We start from the raw sequence: 22,773 nt of genomic DNA on the forward strand, positions 1-22,773 counted from the left end.
AGCAAGGAGCTCTTCAACATCGTGAAGGAACTCCCCAACCCCAGCTCCAACACCAACAACATCCCACCATCGCAAGCCCTGTACGATTCCCTCGCCACCTTCTTCCACCGCAAGATAGCAGACATCCATGACAGCTTCAACACCCAGACAGCCCGAACAGACAGCAACACAACAGACCCTGCGCACACTATCGATCACGACCCCCTGCTAGCCTTGGCCAGCGTGAGCATCAATGACACCATCAAGACGATGCACACAATCCACTCCTGCTCTCCGTCAGACCCTATCCCGCACCACGTCTTAAACAGAGCAAGCAGCTCCTTCGCACCCCACCTGCGCAACATCATCAATCTCTCCCTCGAGACCGTGAACTTACCAGAGATCTTGAAACACGCCGAGATCAACACCCTACTCAAAAAAACTAAGGCAGACCCAAGAGACCTCAAGAACTTCCGGCCCATCTCTCTGCTCCCCTTTCCGGCCAAGGTCACCGAGAAAACCGTCAACAGACAGCTAACCCGATACCTCGAGGAAAACAGAATCCTGAACCCTTCCCAGTCAGGGTTCCGAGGCAAGCACAGCACCGAGGCTGCCCTCATCGCCACCACAGACGACATCAGGACCTCACTGGACAACGGCGAGACCGCAGCAGCCATCCTCCTAGACCTCTCGGTTGCCTTTGACACCGTCTGCCACCGCAAACTACGCGCACGCCTCCACGCCGCAGGGATCCGAGACAAGGCTCTGGATTCGACCACCTCCTTCCTCTCCGGAAAAACCTAGAGCATCCGCCTCCCCCATTCTGTTCCAAAGCCTTGGAGATCATCTGCGGCGTACCCCAGGGATCCTCGCTCAGCCCGAAGCTGTTCAACATTTACTTGGCCGCGCTCGCACATGTAGCTTGACAGCACAACCTCAACACGATCTCCTACACCGAAGACACTCAGCTGATCCTCTCCCTCAGCAAGGACCCCATCACCACCAAAGCCAACCTCCACGAAAGAATGAAGGCCTTTGCCGACTGGATGAAGACCAGCCGCCTGAAGCTGAACTCGGACAAGACGGAGGTCCTCATCCTCGGCTCCAACCCTTCAGCCTGGGACGACTCCTGGTGGCTGACGGCACTGGGGGCAGCCGCGACACCCACAGACCACGCACACAACCTGGGAATCATCCTCGACTCAATGCTCTCAATGACTAAGAAAGTCAACGCCGTCTCCTCCTCCTGCTTTAACACCCTCCGCATGCTCTGCAGGATCTACAGATGGATCCCGACAGATACAAGAAAGACAGTCACCCAGGCCCTCGTCATCAGCAGACTCGACCACGGATATACACTCTACGTGGGAGCCCCGACCAAGCTCATGAAACGAATACAACGCATCCAAAACGCCTCGGCACGACTGATCCTCGACGTACCATGCCACGGCCACATCACCCCCCACCTGAGAAATCTGCACTGGCTCCCCGCCAACAAGAGGATATCCTTCAAGCTCCTCACCCACGCACACCAGGCACTCCACAAGACTGGTCTAGCCTACCTCAACAGACGTCTCTCCTTCTACATCCCCAACCGCCAGCTACGCTCCGCCGACCTCTCACTCGCCACCGTCCCGCACATCTGAAGAACAACCACCGCTCGCCGCCAAGATATGGCACACCCTCCCACTGAGCCTAATACAGACCCAAGACGTGCTGACCTTCAGGAGGATACTCAAGACCTGGCTGTTCGATCAGTAGCCCCCTCCCCCCGTGCCTTGAGACCCTCGTGGATATGTAGTGCGCTTTACAAATGATTGATTAATTGATTGATTGAGAATGGGCATTGTGAAATTTCCACAAAGATTTATTTACTGTGGTCAACTATACAGCAGCAGGAGGGGCACTTTTGTTGAACAAGGTTTTTGCAGAATGGATGAGGGATCTTAAATATGGCAGACCATCCATTGCTGGTGTGGTGGTAGTCTTTCCCCAACCGAAGAGGTAGCATGCCTCCCAACTTTAAATGAATTCTAAGGGACCGATTTAGGATTTGGTGGATGGCACATTTACTAGCAGGGTGGTGAAGGACAGTACCTCCGCCACCCTGATGTACTACCATCTGTAAATTTAGAGATGACCACTGGCACTGCCATTCTCTCTGAAAATTGAATGGAAGCATCATATCTGCAGTTCATTTTATTGTTCAAAAAGTATGACAGCTGTTCACCAAACTATTTACTTTTTTTGTGTTTCAGAACTAAACTCGCACAGTGAGTGTGTGTTTCTTAAAAACAAACAAAAATTACCTACACACATTGAAAGTTTTCTCCCACATTGAGGAGTTATTATTGTTTTTTTTGCCCTCACCACCATGTTTTTTTCTGGAGGAAACAAACAGAAATAAAAAGATATTACATGATCTGCACTTTTTAAGGTGGGAGGTGTACTGTCCTTCCTCAGATGAGAAGCTTCTTTCTACAAAGAAAATAAGGCCTTGGTTGGTGCAAATCTTATGTTCTACCCATCTCTAAATGAGGGGGGTGGACTAAAATTTGGAGGACAGGAATATCTGATACATTCGAGATGTAGTACCCTACCCAACAAACTGTAAAACAGGCCGTAAGTCTAGAGTAAACTCACCATCTCCAGTAATCCAACCATTTTTGGCTTAGGCTCTTCGATGTTGTCATTTACATCCCTAGAAATGAAATGAAAGAAACTGTAGAATCTTTCCTTGTGATGCTATATTTTAGAAAACATAAACAGTTAAAAGATATGCATACCGCTTTTTTCTTTTTTTTGATTTTCCCATTTTTTGATTATTTTCATCATCTTGGAAGTTGGGGTTGTCATACCCTTTCATTGGGAATTCTGCTGTGGATAAGAACATATACTAAAGTTACTTTTTAATATGCCACTGCCTTCATTTAAGATGAGACTGTGATACCATTTTAATTACTTCTACCATAATCATCTACTTACTACAAGCAACCAATTCAAATGCTGCTTGTTACTCGTTTTACTTTTGAACAATTCATTTTCTCAAGTGCAATGTAGCCAAATAATTAATTGAAGTGAAAGACTAGTTTTATACAGCGAAGAACATAGTCTCCTACTAAATCCCACTTGAGCGAAGCTTATTAAATGCATGACTTCATTATTGGACCACAAGTCTCAAAGAGAGAGAGGGAGAGAGAGAGAGTGTGAGAGTGTGTGTGTGAATATAGATATAGAAATTCTGTATTTGAAAAAACAATGGTTAAAGCGAGGTGATGGTTGTCATTGGTATATACTAGAATATGCTTAAAAATCTGAAATTCACCTAAAAAATCCAGTTATAATTCTGTTGTGGTTATGGTTCACAACCAACAAAACACTGACAATTGCAGGTTATGCTTAGGACCACAGTCCATAAATCACAGACAGCCATGCAAAGCATCAGTTGCACATCATTTCCTACATCCATGACCTCATCCTTAATTAGACAGATGCAATAACAAATATTTACCCTTACTACCCCGTCAGCGACAGCTATGAATGTGATATCATTAATTGGTTTAATTATGTGATGGACTTTAATTACATTTAGCCTCTTTGCCAAATATCTGGAGTCAGCCTACCAAGCTGTGCATGGCCTATGCAATTTTCACCAAAATATGATATTACTTTAACATTTGGTCTCTTTTTGTAGTGAAAAAAAGATTATATATATATATATATATATATATATATATATATATATATATATATATATATATATATATATATTATATATATATATATATATATATATATTTTACCAAGGTTTGCTACAGAGACGAGTCCGCACTCCCAGGCAAGGTAGGTAACAACCTTTATTTGTAAAGGCAAGCAGCTTCCCATCCCGTTTTACATGTCCTTTAGCCTTACGCGTTTCGGGGAATTCTTTCCCCTTCCTCTGAGGCTAGCATTGGCCTCCGGTGTGCTATCGCGCTGCAACAGCATTACCTTGCTTCATCAGCATTCCCATTGCACGCTGGGACTTGCAGTGAATTACATCTCATTGTTCCCCTCCGGTGGGTTAAGTTGCTCACAACGTTTTCAGGACCAATTCAAGCAGCCCTCCATTGAGCCTCAGAATGAGACCCTGCTTGCTGTTCAAAAAACCCTGCCGCACAGATCACGGAAGGAATCATTCCCCCATGCAGACCCCTCCTGCTTTACTGGGGCGGTGCGTCGACTCCACGGCCTGGAACCGCCGTGAATTTGTTTTACCAAGGTTTGCTACAGAGACGAGTCCGCACTCCCAGGCAAGGTAGGTAACAACCTTTATTTGTAAAGGCAAGCAGCTTCCCATCCCGTTTTAAATGTCCTTTAGCCTTACCCGTTTCGGGGAATTCTTTCCCCTTCCTCTGAGGCTAGCGTGAGCAGCTTTAGTTTCCAGATGACTGCCATGTCCTCTGCGTGCTGTTTATATTCATAATTGGCCTCCGGTGTGCCATCGCGCTGCAACAGCATTACCTTGCTCCATCAGCATTCCCATTGCACGCTGGGACTTGCTGTGAATTACATCTCATTGTTCCCCTCCGGTGGGTTAAGTTGCTCATGACGTTTTCAGGACCAATTCAAGCAGCCCTCCATTGAGCCTCAGAATGAGACCCTGCTTGCTGTTCAAAGAACCCTGCCGCGCAGATCACGGAAGGAATCATTCTCCCATGCAGACCCATCCTGCTTTACTGGGGCGGTGCGTCGACTCCACGGCCTGGAGCCACCGAGAATTTGTTTTACCAAGGTTTGCTACAGAGATGAGTCCGCACTCCCAGGCAAGGTAGGTAACAACCTTTATTTGTAAAGGCAAGCAGCTTCCCATCCCGTTTTAAATGTCCTTTAGCCTTACGCGTTTCGGGGAATTCTTTCCCCTTCCTCTGAGGCTAGCGTGAGCAGCTTTAGTTTCCAGATGACTGCCATGTCCTCTGCGTGCTGTTTATATTCATAATTGGCCTCCGGTGTTTCCATTGCGCTGCAACAGCATTACCTTGCTCCATCAGCATTCCCATTGCACGCTGGGACTTGCAGTGAATTACATCTCATTGTTCCCCTCCGGTGGGTTAAGTTGCTCACGACGTTTTCAGGACCAATTCAAGCAGCCCTCCATTGAGCCTCAGAATGAGACCCTGCTTGCTGTTCAAAGAACCCTGTCGCGCAGATCACGGAAGGAATCATTCCCCCATGCAGACCCCTCCTGCTTTACTGGGGCGGTGCGTCGACTACACGGCCTGGAGCCGCCGTGAATTTGTTTTACCAAGGTTTGCTACAGAGACTAGTCCGCACTCCCAGGCAAGGTAGATAACAACCTTTATTTGTAAAGGCAAGCAGCTTCCCATCCCGTTTTAAATGTCCTTTAGCCTTACGCGTTTCGGGGAATTCTTTCCCCTTCCTCTGAGGCTAGCCTGAGCAGCTTTAGTTTCCAGATGACTGCCATGTCCTCTGCGTGCTGTTTGTATTCATAATTGGCCTCCGGTGTGCCATCGGGCTGCAACAACATTACCTTGCTCCATCAGCATTCCCATTGCACGCTGGGACTTGCAGTGAATTACATCTCATTGTTCCCCTCCAGTGGGTTAAGTTGCTCACGACGTATATATATATAGTGTCCGCTGGGTATTTATGTTTTATAGTTAGGACCATCTTTCCATTGGTGATACCACAAAATATGGGGGGGTGGAGTGAGCTAAAGAATGATGATGATGGATTAAACCCAGATCAGTTGACTGGGGGTGAGTGTTTGATTTGCTTAAGCACTCCGTCCGTCAACCCCTTTGGTATCGCTTTGTACGCTGTCCTCTAGGCCGGAGGAAGGTACTAGAGGGACCAACCCCCCCTCCCACCATGGGCCAAAAGCTTTTTTTTTAACAGGACTGTGGGTCTGTGTGGAGGGTTTATTAATATTTGTTTTAGTTTTATATTTATGTAATGAGTTCCCTGGTGCCCACCTGAGGTACCCAATGTTAAGGGCTGCCAAAAGGCCCCTGTAGCCCCTACCATCTCTCCAGTCCTCATCTGTGTGGGGCTGGCCCTTTTTCGTTTTTAATCGTAGGTAACCAACTGTGCTCCTTGGCCAGCCACCTCTGTTTGCAATGTTGGGAGCACCCGATGAACCCTAATACCTAGCAGCCTCTTCCTGGTGCCCAACAAGCACCTAGCAGGAGCTGAACATTTTTCTATTGGTTGATTTGCAGTAGCTGTGGTCGTAACAGAGAAATGGGAAATTGTTATCTGCTCAATACACAGTTCTAATTAAGATGATCATATAATATATGGTGCATGTGCAACCTGGGCAAGTCCAATTACTGTTTGTGGTGACTTTAATTGTATTATGTTGCCAAAAACAGATATTACACAACCTTGACCAGTATACCATGTGTAGAAATTACTTAAACTATCTATTGTGTTTTTATCTACTCAATGCTTGGCAATTCTTTAATGCAGGTAAACAAGGATTTACCTACATTCGCCTAAGCAATACACTTGATCAATATATTTGTGTTACCTTCGGTTGTGATCTCTCCTGCTATTGAAATACTTGCTAAAATAATCTCTGACCATAATTCCCTGCATATCCCTACATATTCCCATTCTGGATGTACTAAAAATAGATCACAAAAATGCTGGACTTTTGATAAAGGGCTACTTAGAGATCTAGGCTACCCTAAATATGTATCAAGAGATTACTGAATCCAGCAAATGTTTTTGGGGATTCTTAAAATGACTGTATTTGAGGATTAACCATCATTTATACTGCACAGTAGAGAACAGCTGACAACGAGCAGGAAAGCTCTAAGAGGGCCTGGATCACGCAACTTGAAATTAAGCATGCCTTTTAACCTAATTATCGATCATTAAGACCCAATTATTCGTTGTCATAAGTGAGAAAATGGATACAAAGAAACTAAAAAGATGACTTCATGGTTAAGATTTAGGGGCCGATTACGATAGCGGATTTCCCGCATCCACCGGGCCGGCGGAAGCCACCGCCGGCCCGGAGGATGCGGGAAATCCGCCGGGGAGCCTTGCAACCCCCACCGCCACATTAGGATGGCTGGTGGGTCTCACTATCTGTCCGCCGCTTTTCCGCCGCGGGCGGATTCCGCCCGCGGCGGAAAAGCATTAACATGGCTGGCGGTGTCTATCAGACACCGCCAGCCATATTAGGATGAGTGCGGAAAGATGCCTTTACACGGCGGCATTTCCGCCGTGTAAAGGCATACGGATTTGTGTTTGGGGGCCCGTTGCGGGCCCCCAGGGGTGAAGGGGGGTGGGGGGTGCACATGGGGGGTACCTATGGTACCCCCCTGCATTTGCCTGCACAAAGCGGCAGGCACCGCGAGGTGCCTGCCGCTTTGTGCATGCAAATGCACAACTTACTTTTTTTATCATTGCGGCGGGTGCTGCTTCAAGCAGCACCCGCCGCAATGATAAAAATACTGGATGTGACCGCCAGGGTGGCGGTCACATCCTAATTTGCATGGAGGGACCGCCGCTGCCCCTGCGGACGGTCCCTCCTTCTCTATGGTGGCGGACGGACCTCGGCCCCTTAATTCCTACAGGAGCCGGCAGTCTGGAGAAATCATTAACCTTATTAGAGATCTTGAGCTGAAGTGTCGGAAATTCACAGATTTTGCTTTCACATTATGTGAAATTTCAGAAAGAATTAGATAACATGATGCCTAATTAAGTGAAATGCAACATCCATCATTACTCGCTATATTTTTGCATGAAATACATCCTCGTATCCATTTTTAAGGTGATGACGCAGTTCGAGCCATAAAGGGCTACAAAATAGAAGAACAGACAATCAAGTTGTGTTGTTCCAGTGGGTTTGTGGTCCATTTTTACCCCAAAGCATGTGTTCGCATAAGGTTTTTACTATGGATGTCATGCTATTGATAAAATGGTGAGAAATTCCTGAAATTACACAAATTATAATGGCATTATTTAAATTTCTCCCAGACCCGATCTTGAGTGTGATAAAAGCCCTGCTAAATGGAAAAGCAGCAGGAAATGACTCATTGCCTGCAGATATGTATAAACCATTCGGGATGGTTCCCTACTGTCTACATGCTTTTTATAAGTATCTCTAATGAAGCAGCAGTTCCCGAATCTCTGGCCCACTGTTGCCTTTTTAGAAAATATGTCAAGCGTGATAAGAGAGAGCCTCCTCCTACAGAGCCTCCCAACGACCTATCTCACTGATTAAACTGGATGATAATGATAATTCCAAGGTTCTAGATGCCCTTTTAGCTATGGTAATAGACTGTGTGGTATCTCAGCAATATGGGTTTGTACTCCCTCACGATGCCACAGAACATGTAAACATGTCAAGTTTGTTATTTGGTATTGCACAGACTGAGCACACAGATGTGGATATGATGCTTTTGGATCAAAACTCACTTTCTGAAACTCGTGTATGTTTTTATATCACACCTCAAGCCAGAATCACAATCAATGAAAGTTCCTGGAGGTCTTTTGAGGTTATGAGTGGTACTCACTGAGGATGCCCAGTCTCTCCACTGCTATTGATATAGATTTGAAGCATCTACACATTTTATCAACACTTTGCATCAGTTTTAATGACTTTGGAACAGTGGAGCCTTGAAAAGGGTATCTGATGGAATCAGGATTCATGAGAGATGCCATCTTGAGTAGATGTGAGTGGAAATCACAGAGTTTCAAGCCCTGGAATTCTGTGGAGTTCAATGAAAACTCCACGAGATTCTGTGGAGTTCCAGGAATGGGCAAAAATAGGCATGTCACGCTGTTTGCACTGATTTTTAGCACTGGGAGCTCATTCTGCGTTGGAAAATTAGCATGCACGGCACCACGCGGCATGCCAGAATGCGCTGCTTCTCAAAATGATTATGCTGCCGTGATTTCCTACTCGAACAGCAGTTTGCTGACTGGGAAGTAACTACAGCCAACTACTGCCCGTATTGGGGAAATCGAAACGGATGCATTCTTTGGGCCATATGTATCAAAGCAAAATGGGTTCGTAAACGCCAAAATTCGCAGAATTCCGGCGTTTGTGAACCCATTTCCGCTAAATGCATGTATGAAACATTTTTGGTGCAAAATAAGGAATCGCTAAATTTGCCATTCCTTATTTTGCGATTGCATTTAAGGAATTGCAAATTTTGCGATTCCTTAAATGCAATGTATCAAGGAAAAAACATTCCAAAATGCCATTAAGGAATCGCAAATTACCACCAACTTCTAGTTGGTGGTAAGTTGCGAATTCTTTTAAAAAAGCATTATTTTAAACCTCAAAAGGTGCCATGTGACGCTCATACATGCCCTTAGGGCATGTATGTGCACCATATGCGCACACATTTCATTTTCAGGGGTGCAGCAGGGTGTTTTTGAGACACCCCTGCACCCTTGAAAATATTCACAATTTGCGATTAGCAAATTGCGATTCGCAAATTTCCCCTTCATTCCTATGGGCCTCCTGGCCCATAGAAATGAATGGGAAATTTGCGATTAGCAATTTGCTATTCGCAATTTAGGAATTTTAAGGAATCGCTAAAAAGAAGCCATTTCCTGCATACATACCATTTTGCGATTTCTAAATAGCGATTCCTTAAAAATTGCTATTTAGGAATCGCAAAACGGAATGTTCATACATATGGCCCTTTTTGACCGACAATCACACTAGGCACCACCAAATCTGACTTGCGCTCATGAGCCACATGTGAGAAAAAACTCTGTCATGTGGCTGCTGGCAGCATTTGGCCAGAACGCTGTGTTAAAAGCATAATGCTGAGTAACCAAAATTATGCCAACTCTGCCAATGCAGTGGAATTTATCGCTCACCCATAGTCTTGAGTGGGTCAATATGCCTGTTTTCTCTCATCTCTAGAAAAGGGGTATTAACAATACAGTATTATTTAACAGTACACACTAAATGAAGATGCTTTAAATATTTGTTCTCTATTTTGTATTGCCCCCAAATCACGCACTTCTTCACACACACACAATTGCATAACATTTAGCTGAGTTATCCCCTAGAAAACCATAGCTCACCTGTCTCAAATCTGGTGTATTCTCAATGACAATTCAAACAATTTAGCAGCAATTTGAAGCAGCACAGTTAGCAAATGACTTTTCTACATGGACTCACACAGAAAGGAGTACTGATACAATCTTTCATATCACTACCTGTTCTATCCATTAAATACACCTTGTAAATCTCCACAAATTTTACTATAAATAAGTTGCCATCATATTCAGCTGCAAGTACAGAAGACTCTCCGTCTGCACCACTGCTAAGGTTTCTTTCACCTCAAACCTGCCACTGAATCCACAAGTACTTGCCTAAAATTGGTAAAGAGCCCACAGATAAACCTTGTGATGCATAGCAGATGGTAACCCTGAAAAGACAGTAGTGAGTTACCACTAACCAACCTCCAGCTTCCTAACCTGGCTGTGCTCATGCCCCTGTTTTTCAACTTGACAAAGCTAAAAGTGGTGTGGTTGAGGTCGTCATCCTATGAAATCAGGTACAGGCAGGCCCTCAATTAATATATTCTCCACTATCCTATATAACCCTTGCTTAGAATAGCTATTTTTAAAAGGCAACTTTTCCCTAAAAAGCTAGATAACCTTTTTCTCATGCAAAAAAAAAGCACCTACTGCAGATGTATCACATATTATCAATCCACTGCATTGTCCAACATTGCTGTTAAATTATTTAGTCAAATGATGTTAGTTTCCAATTTGCCATTTGGTTTGTTAAGAGCAAAGTGGTAATCTGCCAAAGCTATAACCAGATGAAGAGTTTCAGTCGCCACGTGTTCCCACAGTAAGACCTTCTATTATTAGTTGCATAGTATATGAGTCCTTCACGGTTAATAGGTCCCCAATTGTATTCTTACTGTTAAACAAGTACACCATTGTAGTGCTTGGCTCTCTCAGGGTAAGGAAGCAGAGCAGACCAGGGCCTACTCAGAGGTGTGGGCCACTAATCTCCATTCACTGGCATGCAACAACAACACTCAGTGGTTAAAGTTCAGTGATTTTTCTTTTAAAAATGAAAAGTATGTTTATTACACACACTACTAAATAATATGAATTGAAATACAAATATACCCTAATATAGGAAAGTGCCTTTGATGACACCATTATATCGCATACCCAATAGGTCCTCAGCCCCATAATAATAATGCACCCAGCTGTACCAGATGCACCATCACAATATAAGAGGGTGTTATTTTAAATAGGGCAGGCAAAATGTCTGTGTCATGAGGTCACCACATTGATATATATAAAGCATGCCTATTGGTTTTGTCAAGGGTTCACCACAGCAATGTGTATAACGCAGACTTATTGGCTTTGTCAAGGGGTCATTACATTAATAAAACAGCTGCATGCCATGACACCACCATCACAACCAATGCAAATGTATTAACTATTAACACTATTCATGGCAACATTAATTGTTAATAAAATACTTTAAATAATCATTTTAATTAAGTTTTCACCATATATTTAAGTATTTTAATTACCTTTTCAGGCCACATAATGGACCAACCACAGGAGATTGCCACACACAGAAAAGGTTCTAGCACCAGTAGTGCTTGAAATCTTGACTACTTTGTCAGAAGGTGGTAATGTCTATGTCACAAGAAGCTGTGATTTGTTTTTTAATGATTTCTGGAAGAGGGGCTGCTGCACTCCCTGCAGATCCGCACAACATTTGGGTAATATTTTGGTGGTGCCCCTGCCCAGATCGAACATATTCAAATAAGCCTGCGTATAGTGTTCTGAGGCCAGAAGCGTTGAATATTAGTGGATTCTCATCTCATATTTGCAGCTGCATGTCATGTTTGTTTTGATAGGAGAGTCCTGGTCTCACCCAGGACACCCACACTTGCTAGGGTTATTGGAGCCTGTGGGGGGGGGCTGCAATGCCACTGCAGTCTCATTATTTCCCCACACTGAGGAGGAGCCAGCATCTGTTGTGTGGTGCTTCTGACCACAGTTTTACCAGTGGAGGGTGGGAGCGCATGACAGTATTCCACCAGTCGCATGCAGTGGGTGTGAATAGCATTAAGGGGAGAGGGCCACGTGCACACCTGCTCCCCCCAAAAACTTAAATAATCAATAATGATTTACCCTTGTCCTTGGTGCACTCCAGAGGCATTCTTTATGATCACAGAGGGGTGCCACATGCCCGGTTTCATTACTTAGTTTCTTTAAAAGGCAAAATTGAATTTGAAATTTATGCTGATCTGGGCCTGCTGGTTTTCTGCGCCAGCCTACCTTCCTGTCTGGCCCCTGCTGCTCCTCTCCAGCTGATGGGCGCATCTAGCACAACCCTTCTGCTACCAATCATCGGAACACCCTCCTGACCACTCTTCCCATTTCCCATAGCCGCTATGCTGTCTTGCAGAGCACCTGGAGTGGCAGTTGATTCCAGGTCTTCCCTCAACTGGTCCTCAAGAGGCATAAGGAGGCCATTACCACCAGCCATGGAGAGACACATCCTGGTGTTGGGGTCAGCTGGATTTGAAGCCCTTAGTCCATATTGTCAGGTCGTCAGTTGGCTTCTCGTTCCAGTTAGTCATTCTTGCGCTGTTATCATCTCCCAGGCTCAGGATCTTCTTCACTGTTTTTCCCTTGTGCAAGTGTTTATAAGAAGGGGTGGAAAGATATAGATGCCAAGCACACCTTGCCAATGATATGATGCCTCTTCATCCCACTACCCCTGACCCAAAATTCGTGTACAGCATTCTAGAATTAACCAAAATGATGATGTCATGTTTTCTCTGAACAGGACTCCACTGAGGGCTTCAGCTGCACCCATAGCTGACTTCACAGGCCAGATCCCTTTTCAACAAAACTTCAAAGGTGAGTCCCTCCTTTGTTGGTTACAGACGTTTGGAATTCCACTCCACTTAGACCACCACTTGACATTATCCAACCTGGTGGACATAACTTTACTAGTAGGAGTGTAATACAAGTCTAATGTTTGCAAGTTGAAACCCTCATGTAAGTTCAGTATAAGTAAGCCCCTTGCTTCAGTGAGATATTTTGGTTCTGTCAACATTTAATATTTAGCAATCGTGATTCCAATAAAAGTCATGGTGATAAAGAGTGGAATTATCTTTTTATATTTCCATATTTCACAGTTCCTCATGCATTGTGTACAATAAAATCAGTTGATAAAAAGCCAGAAAAAAATACATCCAAATCCAATGGCTGGATTTGGGTGAAACTTGGAAATCAATTTGAAAGAAATACATACCAAGATCATTTGTAGTCACAGAGTCGTCCTTCATCTTGTTATGTTTTTATATTTTGGTGAGAGTCATCCACAGCCAATGAAATGTGGGTTACTATAACAACATAAGAACAAATCGAAATACATTGTAAATGTTTATTATGTATCTTAGTCATATATTTCTTCTGGCATTGGAAGGTTCAATGGTAAAAGTATCTTTTTTATCATGAAAACATTTATAATTTCAGAAACTCCATTTAACATGGACGGATCAAATAATAATAAAATAATAATAGTTCATTTGTAGAGCGCCTGGTTACCCCCAAAGGTGTGACCCCGCGCTAGAAGCACATTAGCAGGAGTGGGAGAAAGAATACTGGACTAGAGTTGGTATAGCCAGGTTTTCGGACCTCTGCGAAAGGTGGGTTCAGATTTCTCTGCACGTAACAAAAGTGGGAGTGTGTTTCAGTTTTTGGCGGCTAAGTGGCCAAATGAGCGAGTTCCCATCCTTGCCTTTCTTATCCTAGGGATCTTTAGTAGATGCGCTCCTGTCGATCTTAGCTGTCAACTAGGATTGTCTGGGTGAAAAAATTGTGCTGGTAGCTTGGGCCTTTCCCCTGTATGCTCCGATGACAGAAGCACATGGCTTTGAAAATAATTCTCTTCCCAATAGCCAGCCAGTGAAAGGAATAAAGAGCTTTAGTCATTGAAGTGCATCTAGGTAGGTTGAGGACAAGGTGAGCCGCCACATTTTGAATTCGTTGGAGACATTTCAGGCAGTCTTTTTGCGCACCCAGATATAGGACATTCCCGTAATCGAGTTGTGAGGTCACCAGAGTGTGTACTATGGTTTTCCTTGCTGATACGGGAAGAATGTCTAAGGTTTTTTTTTAGCATATTAAGGGTGCTAGAGCATCTTCCTGCCACCTTTCTAGTTTGAGACTTGAACAAGAGTTTAGAATCGAGCCACACTCCCTGATTTTTTATCTCTGTTTTGGGCACAGGGACAGGCCCCAGTGTCTGGGGCCACCAGGCTGTACCCCAGATGGAGGGGGATTTCCAGATGATCATGACCTCTGTCTTGCTGTCATTCTATTTAAAGCGATACAAAAGGGGATGATGGACGGAGCGTTTGAGCAAAATAAACACTCACCCCCAGTCAACTGATCTGGGTTTAATCCATCACCATTCTTTAGCTCACTCGGCCACCCCAGTTCAGACATGGCTATATGCAAATCAGTCTGACCCTGTGCCTCATGGGAACAGTCCAGCCTGAACTGCCAAGCCATGTCTTCCCTGGACCGGAAACAAGCATCCTGGGACCGGTTTCGGATTCATAATCCTCATCAGCCAGGCTATCTTGAATCCAGTGGCCAAGTGAGCAAGGGACTCACGTCTGAGCATACCCTGCCACACTTAGGGCGAACAAAGCGATACAAAAGGGGATGATGGACGGAGCGTTTGAGCAAATCAAACACTCACCCCCTGTCAACTGATCTGGGTTTAATCCATCACCATTCTTTAGCTCACTCGGCCACCCCAGTTCAGACATGGCTATATGCAAATCAGTCTGACCCTGTGCCTCATGGGAACCGTCCAGCCCGAACTGCCAAGCCATATCTTCCCTGGACCGGAAACAAGCATCCTGGGACCGCTTTTGGATTCATAATCCTCATCAGCCAGGCTATCTTGAATCCAGTGGCCAAGTGAGCAAGGGACTCACGTCTGAGCATACCCTGCCACACTTAAGGCGAACAAAGCGATACAAAAGGGGATGATGGACAGAGCGTTTGAGCAAATCAAACACTCACCCCCAGTCAACTGATCTGGGTTTAATCCATCACCATTCTTTAGCTCACTCGGCCACCCCAGTTTAGACATGGCTATATGCAAATCAGTCTGACCCTGTGCCTCATGGGAACAGTCCAGCCCGGACTGCCAAGCCATGTCTTCCCTGGACCGGAAACAAGCATCCTGGGACCGGTTTCGGATTCATAATCTTCATCAGCCAGGCTATCTTGAATCCAGTGGCCAAGTGAGCAAGGGACTCACGTCTGAGCATACCCTGCCACACTTAGGGCAAACAAAGCGATACAAAAGGGGATGATGGACGGAGCGTTTGAGCAAATCAAACACTCACCCCCAGTCAACTGATCTGGGTTTAATCCATCACCATTCTTTAGCTCACTCGGCCACCCCAGTTCAGACATGGCTATATGCAAATCAGTCTGCCCTGTGCCTCATGGGAACAGTCCAGCCCGAACTGCCAAGCCATGTCTTCCCTGGACCGGAAACAAGCATCCTGGGACCGGTTTCGGATTCATAATCCTCATCAGCCAGGCTATCTTGAATCCAGTGGCCAAGTGAGCAAGGGACTCACGTCTGAGCATACCCTGCCACACTTAGGGCGAACAAAGCGATACAAAAGGGGATTATGGACGGAGCGTTTGAGCAAATCAAACACTCACCCCCAGTCAACTGATCTGGGTTTAATCCATCACCATTCTTTAGCTCACTCGGCCACCCCAGTTCAGACATGGCTATATGCAAATCAGTCTGACCCTGTGCCTCATGGGAACAGTCCAGCCCGAACTACCAAGCCATGTCTTCCCTGGACCGGAAACAAGCATCCTGGGACCGGTTTCGGATTCATAATCCTCACCAGCCAGGCTATCTTGAATCCAGTGGCCAAGTGAGCAAGGGACTCACGTCTGAGCATACCCTACCACACTTAGGGCGAACAAAGCGATACAAAAGGGGATGATGGACGGAGCGTTTGAGCAAATCAAACACTCACCCCAGTCAACTGATCTGGGTTTAATCCATCCTTGTGCGGAGTTTTCTCTCCCCCTGTGCGGAACAAAGCACACTACCCATATCTCACGAGTGGTGTGAAGAGCTCTCATCCTTTTTCATTCACAAAATTGCCAAGATTCAAGTGAGTGGAGGCTCCGTGGCTAGGCACAATGAGATCCCCTCCTTGAATCCCCGGATGTACTGGCCCTCTTGCAGGCCCTCAAGTCTGGCTCCCCAGCGGACCCCTGCCCTGCGCGGGTCCTAGCGGGTGTAGCTGAGGTAGTCTGCCCAGCAGTAGTGGATTTGGTCAATTCCTCACTTCAGTTGGGATATGTTACTACTAAATGGAAACGTTCTAAACTTCTTCCCCTCCTGAAGAAACCTACCCTTGACCCCCTGCAGCCGGCTAACTATCAACCGTTCTCACTGCTCCCTGCACTTGCTAAGGTATGTGAAAAGGTGGTCTGCCGGCAGCTTGAGGCTTTCGTTGAGTCCTCGGGGGCTCTCCACCCAGCACTGTCAGGCTTCAGATCTTCCTACAGCTCGGAGACCGCCCTGGTGGAGATGTCTGAGGCTATCAGAGAGTGTCTAGATGGGGGCGGCAGAGCTGCCCTGATTTTACTTGACCTCTCGTCCGCCTTCGATACGGTGCCCCACCAGAGGCTTCTTGACAGACTCTCTGCTGTAGGAATCTTGGGTCTGGTCTGGCAAGGGATTAAGGGCCAGATGTAGGTAGGGTTTTACCGGTCGGTAACGGCCGAATTCGGCCGTTACCGACCGGTAAAAGGATTTTGACATGTAGGGGGCAGAATCGGTAAATTTACCGGTCGGTAAATTTACCGATCGGTAATTTTACCGATTCTGTAAATATACCGGTCGGTAAATTTACCGACCGGTATTTTTACAGAATCGGTAAAATTGATATGTAGGTGGGACTCTTATGAGTCCCACAAGGCCTAAGAAATCGGTATTTTACCATCAAATTCAATTTGATGGTGAAATACCGATTCAGGTGTGCATGCACATGTGTGCATGCACACCTGTGCCATATGACAGGCAGACCTGCCCTTAGGGCAGGTATGCCTGCCATATGGCCCGACCCTTTTTTGGGGGTGCTAGAGGGTGTCAAAATGACACCCCCTGCACCCTTGTCAAAATCGGTATTTACCGATTCGGTAAATACCGACCGGTAATGCCCCATTCATTCCTATGGGCTTCAAAGCCCATAGGAATGAATGGAGCATTACCGGTCGGTATTTACCGATTCGGTAAATACCGATTTTTACCGATTCGGTAAAATACACATCTGGATGGACCTACATGTCCACCCTTCATATTTACCGATTATTAATTACCGAATCGGTAAAATTCGGTAATTAAGAATCGGTAAATATTTTTTACCTACATCTGGGCCTAAATCCTTTCTGGACTCCCGCTCTCAACAGGTCTGCATGGCCCCATGTTCCTCATCGGTCAGGAATTTGGAGACAGGGGTGCCACAGGGATCGACCCGTAGCCCCCTTCTCTTTAATATCTACCTGACGCCATTTGTCTACCTGGCCGAGGAATTGGGGGCTAATGTGATCGCATACGCAGATGATACGCAGTTACTCTTTACGTGGAATGGTGCTACCTTAAACACCGACAGGGCTCATTTATGCTTAGCCTCGGCTTTTCAATGGTTGGCCGAGGCTTCCCTCAAATGCAATGAGGATAAGTCGGAGGTCCTTCTCTACGGCCAGTTTCCGGTGGACTGTAGGACTCGTGTGTGGCCTCCGGACTTTCCTTGCCCGGTTCCTAAATCAGGGCCAGCAAAGAATCTGGGTATCTGGTTTAGCGAGGACCTCAGCTTCTCCGACCACATAAAAAAGCTCACAGGTATTTGTTTCGGGACCCTCAAAATGCTCAGGAAGTTTTTCCCACAGCTCCCGAGGGCGGCGAAAGAGATGGTAACCCGCGCCCTGATTGTTTCAAGACTTGATTATGCCAATGCTTTGTTTCTGGGGCTGCCAGCCTATTTGCTGCACAGGCTTCAAATTATTCAAAATGCTGCAGCTAGGCTCCTTTTCAATGCCCCAACGCGTTCTAGTGCGCATCTGTATCTACGGGAACTGCACTGGCTTCCGGTAGTAAAGAGGGTGCAGTTTAAAGCGCTTACATTGGCCCACAGAGCGCTACATGGCCTGGGCCCCATTTACCTTAGGAAGCGTTTCGCCTTCCACGTCCCTAAACGCCTCTTGCGTTCAGCGGCACAAAGCTGGATGGTGGTCCCTCGCTTCCGCAGAGTCCAATTGGGAGGCAAATCTCTTTCGGTCAAAGCGGCGGTAGCCTGCAATTTACTACTCGCTGATCTCCAACACATTACGGAGTTTTGGATCTTTAAGAAGCAGCTAAAAACGCACCTGTTCAGCATGATTTACTAACTCCCTGCTGCCCTACTTGATCTCTTCCGCGCCAGGACACTCAAGAGTAACAGTGCGCGCTACAAAAACCACTATGACATAACATAACATACCATAGAGATCTTGTAATTGTCCATAATCTCAGCCATCAGACCCATATATAAATTAAAAAGGGTGGGGCTCAGGATAGATCCCTGTGGGACCCCTTGATGGAGTAGCAGAGTATTTGATCAATGGGGGTGCAGAAAGATTTGGAAACTACGAACTTCCAAGAAGGACCGCATCCACTGTAGTGCCACCCCATCTAATCCACACACCTGTAGACGCTCCAAAAGTAGTTTATGGGATACAGTGTCAAAGGCGGCACTCAAGTCCAATAGGACCAAGGCTACCGTCTAACTGGCATCCACCCGTCTCCATATAGTCTCTGTTGCAAAGAGGAGAGCAGATTCAGTTGAGAAGGTTGCTGTAAAGCCTGATTGTGTAGAATGTAAAAGGTTGTGTGCATTAGTATGTGTCACTAATTGTATATTCACTACCTTTTCAACAATTTTAGAGATGTAGGGGAGCAGAGAGATGAGGCATAGATTGTCCACCTCAGGGTTGGCTGAGGTTTTTTTTAGAGGTATAACAGTTGCGTGTTTCCACGCCCATGGGACATCTCCTCATTTGAAAGATGCGTCTATTCGTTGCTGTATGACAGGTATTATCAGTTCCACGCCCTCCTTTATTCTGTTGGGTGCAGCTGCATCGGCAGGGGAGCCTGATTTAATTTTAAAAGTCACTTCCTTAATTCTATTGCGGGGGGCGTGAAATTCCCTTAGGGGTGGAAAACTCAGCTCAGTCGATTTCTCTTCTAGTTCAGTAGAGCAGTTTCGGTCTTCCTCTGGGAAGGAGGTATATATGCTCGGATACACGGATCCTTTAAAATAATCTTTCCCTCATTCATACTACACAAAAGCAATACATGAAACTCAATACAAATGACGGATCGGTGAGTTTAAAAAACATAAAATACCTATAAATTTCCATTTAAATTCCAATAAACACGTCTGTTTTAAGTAAGAGTTGCAACTTTTTTGCGTAATAAGTACAAGCATGCAAGTAAATTAATAAATAGTTATTACCAACTAATAATCAACTTATTGTTGACTTAATGAATTTGATTCCTGTGTCGCTCAGAACGGCCTGCTGAACATAAAACTATTTGTTACACTGTCATCACTTATCATATCAAACTTTAGAAAACTCACAACTCTCACAACTGTCGGAAGACAACCTAAAACAAACGAATTAAAACAATTCCTAATCCTCTTCTATCACATTCCAAAGGCCAGCTACTTCAACATAGACAATGGGACTTCAACAACTTTTCGACATCCAGCATGAAACGTTCTGGTGCATAGAGCCATATATTTTCCAGGTTCTTTAATTCGAAGTTCATTCTTATCTTTCCTTGTTCCAGTTGTTTGGTTATGAGTAAAGTGCCCTAGTTTACTTGTGCTCTAAATTTTTAAAATACAATGAAGAAAATTAAGTGAATGGCTACACTAGTAACTCTACAACACTGAATACTTGTTTATCTCACTATATTAATGCAGTCGTTACGTTTTCCTCTGAATAAAATCAGAAACCAGATCGATGGTGGTAAAATGAATTCCTTCTTGTCAGTTAAGTTCTTAAATATTTTTGTCTGTGGAAATTGACGAATTGACATAAAGGAACACGTAGAAATGTTGATGTAGTGTTTTGTGTATCTTTGGTAATACCTTTTAGATACCTAGCTTCTGCATTCAGTCAATGCTGAAGTACATACACTAAAAACTTCTACTTGGAAACACTATTTTTCACACATCCCGTTATGTTTATTCCAGATATTCCCAAGGTATTGAAGTCTGCTAATAAAAACATTGTATTTAAAAGTGGGAAAAAACTTGTCTGTCTTTTGGCCACCGCTGTTGGTATTAACATCATTGGGCATTTGTGTGTGTGTGGGGGTGGGTATGTGTGTTTGTGTATAATATTCAGGGCACCTAGAATTATGTGATTGTGGGGACATGAAGATTTTGACATAATTATACAATTGCTTCATTTGCCACATAATCTACCATCTGCCTCATAATTTGCAGATTTTACCCAAAAATACATTTTGTTTCTAGCTCAAATGGTTCAAAAGTTACAAAACATGCAGCAACATGTGTTCCATCGCGGTGGAATATTTCAAAAAGGGGGTGGTGATGGACAGAGTATCTGAGTTAATCAGAAAACTCCTACCCAGTCAACAGATCAGGGCTTGATCCATCACCGTTTTTTAGCTCACTGCACCATCCCAGTTCAGAACCTGGCTATATGCAAATTAGTCTGTCCCTGGCCCAGTGCATCATGGGAACAGGGCAGACCAAACTACCAAGCCAATTCTTCACTGGAAAGGAAACAAGCTTCCGGGGACCGGTTTCTGGCATTACAGCCGTCTTCGCGGTGGAAGGCCCTTTTCAAAACTTGACTGGTCAGCTTTCTGTTGCTTATTACTATATATGAGTGTAAAACTGGTACTAATGGAACCAATGCTCAGATAGTGTTACAACATTTAAAAATGATGAAATAATTATGAAATAATCCATAATAATATTATAAAGAGAGAGCCCAAACCTTTGAGGCGGGTAATCTCAGTAACCACAGCACCAATCACAACACCCAATACAGCGTTGGGAAGGACAGTTGCAGCAGAAGGACATAGGCTATGCAGACGGCCACCACATACATTTAAAAGGTAAAAGAACCGTGCCAGCAAAGTAGTCCCTTGTGGGCGTGTCTGCGTTCTGCTGTGGGCGTGTGCTGGGGGCATGACAAACGCTGGGGGCGTGTGGTACGTTCCGCCCTTCATGCCATGTGAGTCGTAATTGCGCCGCATCAAGGGGCACGCTGGGGGCGTGACACACTGGGGCCGTGACAAACACTGTGGGTGTGTGTCCATGCTGTGGGCGTGTGTCCGCCCTTCATGCCATGTGAAGCGCCAATTACGCAATTGCGCCACATCATGGGGCACGCTGGGGGCGTGACAAACGCTGGGGGCGTGTGCTATGTTCCGCACTTCATGCCATCTGGGTCGTACATTAATCAGATCGTCTGCTGTGGCCGTGTGCAGGGGGCGTCACAAAGGCATTCACCTCGAAGCGTGGTAAGTAACCATTCGCAAGACTCCCTTGGGGGACTGCCCGTTGTCTCACACATACTGGGGGTGCCGAATGCAGTATGTGTCTTGGCCTGGATGTGTCTGAAAGGGCCGAACACAGTGTGTGGCTTGGCCTGGGTGCATCTAAAAAGCACTCGGGCCGAAGAACGTCGTTGTGGGTCATAAAAAAATAAGAACAGCGGGAAAAAATCATTCAAGACTCACACAATTCTAATTGTTAGACGGTCGCCGTTGGCCCTCAAGCGGGGGCACACGCCACTGAGCGTGTCTGCGGGGACAATTACTGCAGCCTCTCATGCGCGCTGTTACTGAACTATCACATTAAACCAAATTATACGCGCCTGCTAACATCAGCCAGGGCTGTAGCCGGGCTAAGGCCGTGGATCACTACACTAATTACATGCGCCTTCTAACATGAACCAGGGCTGCAGCTGGGCCTCAAGTGGGGGGGGACACGCCTGCTAACATCAACCAGGGCTGCAGCTGGGCCTCAAGCGGGGGAACACGTGAATGACCGTATCTGAATACACACATTACACACATTCTATTTCATACCCGGACAAAGTCGGGACGGGCTGCTAGTGAAGTAATACATTTACAAAATGTGCTGCATTTTGCTGCATAATTTGCCTTTTCATGACACATAATTTATTCAACCCAGCCGCATAATTCCAGTGGCTCTGATAATATTCTACAAGTAGCCCTATTTCTGCAACCCCCTCTCAAAGTCTGGTGTATGAAGACTTGTTAATAAAGGCCCTCTTTAATACTCACAATTCTGAAAATGTCACTATTAGAAAGTTGGCATTTTCTTGTCCTATCCATTTAGTGCATGCAACCTAATCCTGGGATACATGATTAGGTGTTGATGGTAATTGATCTTTGTGTATTACTCTCAGACAGTGCGACAAAGGGAAGATGGGTGTTGGCAGGATGGGCCACTCTGACTTATCGAGGGGGAGTTGGTGTCACCTACTACACTTGCACATCACAAAGGTTCTGCCTGAGCACTCGCACAAAGGATTTGACACCAGACAACTTTGGGCCATGGCAAGAACATGTCATGGGGTGGAAAACTCTAGAAATTTGGACCTTGGACCCCAACTCTCAGTACACTTCTGGACCTGTATATTCTGCCAGGA

The 22,773-nt window shown here is 45.4% G+C and overlaps 1 protein-coding gene across 9 annotated transcripts in view; it reads right to left on the bottom strand.

The window, feature by feature from the left end:
• LOC144784710 (ATP-dependent translocase ABCB1-like) overlaps positions 1-22,773 on the bottom strand; it is a 1,064,270-nt gene that overhangs the window by 854,183 nt on the left and 187,314 nt on the right. For 7 of the 9 annotated variants that reach the window (XM_078663665.1, XM_078663666.1, XM_078663670.1 and 4 more), the window contains 3 exons: positions 13,265-13,355; positions 2,766-2,856; positions 2,623-2,680 (listed from right to left, as the gene is read on the bottom strand). In XM_078663665.1, the coding sequence (XP_078519791.1) occupies positions 2,623-2,680; positions 2,766-2,856; positions 13,265-13,298 (183 nt within the window). In that variant the 5' untranslated portion in view covers positions 13,299-13,355. The remainder of the gene's footprint in view (positions 1-2,622; positions 2,681-2,765; positions 2,857-13,264; positions 13,356-22,773) is intronic. The other 2 variants (XM_078663668.1, XM_078663667.1) reach the window with 1 other exon arrangement.

This window comes from Lissotriton helveticus, chromosome 10 (assembly GCF_964261635.1).
Source record: "Lissotriton helveticus chromosome 10, aLisHel1.1, whole genome shotgun sequence".
In the NCBI taxonomy this organism is placed as follows: Eukaryota; Metazoa; Chordata; class Amphibia; order Caudata; family Salamandridae; genus Lissotriton; species Lissotriton helveticus.